Source organism: Triticum aestivum, chromosome 4A (assembly GCF_018294505.1).
Source record: "Triticum aestivum cultivar Chinese Spring chromosome 4A, IWGSC CS RefSeq v2.1, whole genome shotgun sequence".
Lineage (NCBI taxonomy): Eukaryota > Viridiplantae > Streptophyta > Magnoliopsida > Poales > Poaceae > Triticum > Triticum aestivum.
The window spans coordinates 364,709,860-364,715,859 of record NC_057803.1 but is presented as its reverse complement, the minus strand read 5'-3'; the positions used below and the strand labels follow the sequence as shown (position 1 = coordinate 364,715,859).

At 45.2% G+C, this 6,000-nt stretch overlaps 1 protein-coding gene across 1 annotated transcript in view; it reads right to left on the bottom strand.

Moving 5' to 3' along the window:
- LOC123086113 (rho GTPase-activating protein 7) overlaps window positions 1-6,000 on the bottom strand; it is a gene marked incomplete at its 5' end in the record, with an annotated part of 38,084 nt that overhangs the window by 7,670 nt on the left and 24,414 nt on the right. The window contains 7 exon segments of the mRNA XM_044507827.1: window positions 1,408-1,477; window positions 1,584-1,639; window positions 1,839-1,916; window positions 2,040-2,159; window positions 2,245-2,389; window positions 2,507-2,585; window positions 2,672-2,742. Coding sequence (XP_044363762.1) covers window positions 1,408-1,477; window positions 1,584-1,639; window positions 1,839-1,916; window positions 2,040-2,159; window positions 2,245-2,389; window positions 2,507-2,585; window positions 2,672-2,742 — 619 coding nt within the window.

Genomic DNA, 6,000 nt, shown 5'->3' with positions numbered 1-6,000 from the left:
ATATAAGTCTTTTTAGAGATTCCAATAAGGGAGTACATATGGAGCAAAATGAGTGAATCTACACTCTCAAATATGTCTATATACACCCGTATGTAGTTTGTATTGAATCTCTATAAAGACTTAATTTAGAAACGGAGGGAGTATTTGTTTAAACTGGGGCTATATTAGATAATCAAATTACACACATGGCAACATGATGCTACTATAGACAGACCAAGGCCATACTAGGGAACATGCTAGGCAGCAGATAGAAGCCCACACTATCTTGGAGCAACATGATTCTCAATTTTTTGGGCACCAGTTTTACATCATCTGTTACGGCAGATTTTTTTTGGTGCCCAAAAACCTTCTGTCTCCTGCCCTAAAATCATTTCCGGGCACCAACTTTTACATCATCTTGTTGGAGATGCACTTAGGCGATATACGCTGCCATGGCTGCCGTTTCGGTAGTGCACATATAGGTGACTGATTCTCCAGGATTAGCTAACCCACTCCCTCACTTTCCCCTCTTTCTCTTGGCTAGTTAGGGATTCTGTTAGCTGACCTGTGAGTTGTTGTATAAATTATCCCGTTGTAAAGGAATACAAGTGCACCGCATACAAAACTCTATCAAATCTTATAGCTCTATATATAAGGCATGGCATATTATCACTTTCAGTGAAGCAATAAATAAACAAGATTTTCTGGTTTCTCCCTCTCACTTCTCCAGTAGGCTCCAGAGCCCCTCCACAATGGCAACAAAAAGCCCTACCAGTGGATAGATGAAGGCGAGGGTATACTCAGAGCCGTAACAAGGCCTGGCCATAACAACTGCACGATTCACATGGGAACTCTCCTCACTTCCTCTTCATTCACAGGCTTTATCAAATGTAAAGGACAGAACCAAAATTGGAGGTAAGCATGTGCTTCTGTATGAATGGGTGCACACAAAGGATTTAGTTTTGTATCCTATGCAATCTGTACTACTTGTAAAATTGTACCTTGACAGTGTTCCTATATCATGTGGAACAATAAACATATGGGAGTGGATGTGGCACATATGCTTGTATTTTATGTACTTTGCATACACTGTTCCAAGATAAAGGATACCCGCACAAGAAATTCCATTCCAAAGCATGGATGGTTAAATTTCACATACTAAGGAGATTTATTTAACATCAAATGTGTACTCCCAGATCAACAAATCAAATCAAATAGATAAAGACAGCATTGTCATGTTGCTGGCAGCAGAGAGGATGGTGCTAAGCACATATGTCAATGAATTATCACTACTAATTTTAACTTCAAGGCGGGGGGTGGTTATTTCAAACTGTAGAAAAATTGTGATATTCAATGCCAACATTTCGTACACGACATTCCACAAAACAGTGCACGAACATTTAAGAATAAACTTAACAGAAAACTTACGAAAAGCTTCCAATAAAACTGTACAACAAGAAGCAGGCACTGGCGAAGATGGTAGCTCACGAAGAACATGCTGACGAGATGTTTCCACGAGTGCAGTTAGTAAAAGGAAAAAAATCCATGCTTTTGGGAGCATCATAATTATTCTAATAACTAGAATGACTAAATGAGTGAGATACCTTCACACAGTCACCAATAATATGTGCATCCTCGCCTGGTGCAAACTCGGTTCTTCCTGGTATGAAATGGAAACAGTCACAAAATTTGGATTGTACACTCTTGATTGGCAGAAGGAAATCAAGACACGAGAGATGCCAATACCACCATGTAACTGGAGTAGATTAGTATTCCCTCCGTCCCAGCTTGCAAAAACGTCTTATATTGTGGGACGGAGGGAGTAGTCCAAAGTTAGATTAAGATATATTGACATAAACCTTGTTCATATTCACATAGCCTCCTATCAACCTCCTCCACATCGGCAGCCTGGCGCAAAATTCCTTCCACCCTTATCCCTGTAACAACAGATTTATGTCACAAACGGAATGAGATGTTATAAAGATAACTTCATTAGCAACATCTACAGTTTCCAGGTTCTAGAATTGGTTCTTATTAGTTAGCATAACTTGTGTGCCCACCATGTTTCTCAAGATAACGCAGAGCTTTTTCTAGAAAAGAAGGGCGGCCATCAATATCTTCGAGCGCAAGCAGAATTGGCCTGCCAACAACTAGTGACTTGACTGGCCTTTTCTCTCGCCCTGCAAACAATTGGGCACGGTATGATTGAACTGGAAAAAGGGTCTAAACCTCTGGAGATATATGCAGCAGCACAATGGGACCAACAATTTGGAGCCGTTGTTTCATATGCATCACAAGTGTCATTGCGAAATATCCCATTGTGCCCCATCACAAGAGCTGCATTTGGAGCCTGTGCAAGAGCTTCTTCTAATGCTGCTTTCCACTCAAATAAATCTTCAGAAGTTTCTGCCTGTATGAAGCAAAAGCATAATTCAAAATATAGATGGAACATGATGATGCATTATTTTTATACTATTAGCACTCATTTTTTCTTACAACAGCTAATGATTAAGTTGGTAGGTCGTACCTTAAGGGTGAAGGCACGACCATCACGACCATCTGGGAAAAGGACAGTCAACAATTTTTTGTCTTCTCTGACTACCACACTGCACAAGAAATATACTTTGATATAGTACTAATGCCCCGCACAACATCCATAAAAGAAAAGGTGTTAATAGAATGAGATAAATACCTGCCAGAATTGTTTAAATCAATCCCACCAAGAGTAGCACTCACTTCACCACTTCTCTGGGGCAAGGTATTCTGCAACACCACAAAAGGAACCTGTCAAGTGAGAAGAAAAGGTGTGCGCACAACAACAAAGTGTGTGCACAGAAGGCCTAAATTCAACTGCTGAGATACAGAGAGCAGAATAGACATCAAAAATGAAACTCCCCATTTGGTATACCACTATGGAAAGAACAAATTGCTTGACACAGCTACGGACCATGCATTATCATTCACCAGTAATCGCATTTATTATCATGCAACTTATGTACAGAACCACTGAATCCAAAATAACCTGAGAGAAATCCTATATTCAACCTAAGGATGTCGTCATATTGAGTAACCAATCTGACATCAGCACCTAGACATTGAATACTCATGCATGACAACAGTTCAGTATGCATGCAGAAGATGCAACGAATACTGGAACCAAATGGACCAATCAAATTAATTGTCCATGGGAAGAAGGAATGGAGAGGGAACTGTTAGGAAGGATTAGTATAGGTCTAGGAGTCCTTATTAGTCTATGTTTAGTTTCCTTACACCTCAAGTCATATGTAATACATATATGCCCCTTGGGCCTTCAATAGAGATAAGTTGCTTTCCTAACATGGTATTAGAGCCTAGGTTTAGGTCCCCTCCGGCGCCACAACTCACCTAACAATCACTTTTTTCGGTCTTCTTCCTTCGATCAATCGAGTCCACCAGACAATGGCTGCCTCCTTCGACCCCGATGGAACTCAGCCCAGCCGTTCCCTGCATCAACTTGGCCCCGTTGGATCGAAAGATGCACCGCTGGGCTTCTACACGCTCGTTGTTGGGCAGCCATGGGCCGCCTCCTGGGACTCTCGACGGTTGTCCGTGTTCGTCCCTCCGAGATCGACGCCTCCATCTAGCAGGTCGCAGCCCTCCGTGCGGCCGTCGGGATGCTGCCCACCCCGAAAAAGGACATGGTGCCCTTCTCCACAATGCTGTCTTCGATCTATCGGTTGTTTCCCCAGACCAAGAGAGGTTCCCGATCCACGCTCCAAGGTCGTGGTCCAGATCTGTACACGCACAACGTCGAGATCGTGGCCCTCGCAGTCGCCCTGTTCAGATCAAGCCTGCAGCTGTTGCCGTTCCGCCTTCAAGTGCGTCCCGCGCCTCTGTCTCTTAGCCATGGACGTAGGCGAGTCTATTCCCGGAGCTGCTGCTAGCGTGCTTCTGTGCGTGCTCCTCTGTCTACTTCCACTAGCTGGTGCTGTTGTTTTCAGTTTGGCATGATTCTATGATGCGGAGCATCCTACGGTCATCGCCATGGACCTACCATCGTCTCACGAAGTGCCAAGAGGACCTATGACTCGAGATAGAGCTAAAGCTCTCGAGACAAAGGTGACTTCTCTCCTTAGTGACATTGCATATGATCCTCTCGAGACATGGCTACTACCTAAGTCCGAGATGTTGTGCATGATTAGATACCAAGAGGACCCTCCCGAAGTCCCGAAGATGCACGTGAAGACGGACAAGCCGCCAAGTCCACGGATGAAGAGGAACGCCGAAAGAAGAAGAAGGCAGCTCCAGGACCCGGACATCCGGCCGCTGGAGACATCCACTACAGCAGCATTCCAACCGCCAAGCATCTACAGGCCCCGAACATCCGGCCCCAGCCCGGATATCCAGCCCGGCCCGAAAATCCGGCCCCAACACCCGGATATCCGGACAAGCTCCATCCAGAGAACAGAAGAAAAGCCCCGTCAGCCCGAACATCCGGCCCCAGCCCCGGACATCCGGCTCCTCCCGAAGGCCCGAACATCCGGCCCCGTCTGTCTGCACACAGTAAAGGGCCGAGGCCCATGTACCCTTTCACCCCCTGGACTATATATACTCTTCTTCTACCTATGTTTTAGGGTTAGCAAAGTAGTAGCTCATTAGAGATAGAGCTTTGCTCATCCATTACGGATCTACTCCCCGAGAGAGACCGCGGACCCTCTTCGAAAAAGATCCCCTTGGATTCAAGACCCCCTTTTGGGTGGCCCCATCAAGACCTCCTGTGGAGAAGAACCGGTTACCGTGTATCGTCCCTTGTTGATCGTGGATCTTGTATCTCCTTTTGTGTTCATGGATCTAGCACATGTGTGATCATCCTTGTTGGTTTTAGTGTTTCCCTCGTGTTTCCCTTCATGTTTCCCCTCGTGATTCCCCTCGTGTTCTTCGTGTTCCTCGCGGGATCCGCTCCTTTCGTGAAAGATCGGCCATCTAGGGTTCCACCCTACATCATCTTGGTATCTAGAGCCACGTTGATCACGATTTCGAAGCCTCCCCGTTGTGTTTTCTAGCCTTGTTTTGTTGATTTTGCCCCTAATTCGAAAATTCCCCATAAAAATAGCCCCCCAATTTTTTTTGTGATTTGTTGGTGTGATGAAGTTTTGTTGGATTTGATCCACGGATTTCATGTGTTGCAGATAGATCTAGCTTTCCCCCACCTTTCACCCAATTTCCTTCCACAAATTCCCCCGAATTTTGCTCCGGATTTGACCTCGCCACGCGAAGTTCATCAAGTTCGTCCACGGATCCAGAGCCCGAACATTCGGCCCGACAGCCCGGACATCTGGCCACCCCGGACATCCGGCCATCAAACCCAAACATCCGGCCCCTGGCAACATCACTTCCATCCACCGCCCCGTTTTCCATCCAAATTTCGCCAAATTTTGTTTCGGTGCCCACATACACTTCCACATACCACCACCACTTCCGCATAGCACCGCCATATACCACGTACACCACCATCGCTTACCACTACCAACTCCGACAATTTTGTCTCGTTTTGTCTTGAGAATTTGAGTTGCGGTTCCGTGTCATATTGTGTTTCGGCTATTTAGGTACGGTTCGACATCAACATCACCGCCGCTCATCTTCGCCACGGACGCATCATCGACAACGACCACTCCGCCATTTTGACACCATACCGTAAGCAAGAACGGTAACCTCATCTTTAGTATCGTCATACATCATTCTTGCCATTACATTGATAAACACCATAGCCTTACTTTTGCGTACCTTACCCTCCGAGACTAGCCATTGAGTATTGCCGGCAACGTGACTTATGCACATTAGTGATCATAATTCCCACAGCATACATATATCATTGGTGCATATCTTGGTATCGTCTCTTGTGTCACAAGGTTGTCATCGCATACACAATTGCTATCTTGGTTCATGAAGCATTGCATGAGAAAAGAGCTCAAAAACAAAGAGCCAAACAAGCTTTTAAGAAAAAGAGAAAGATAAGCAAAGAGCTTTTAAGCAAGAACCATA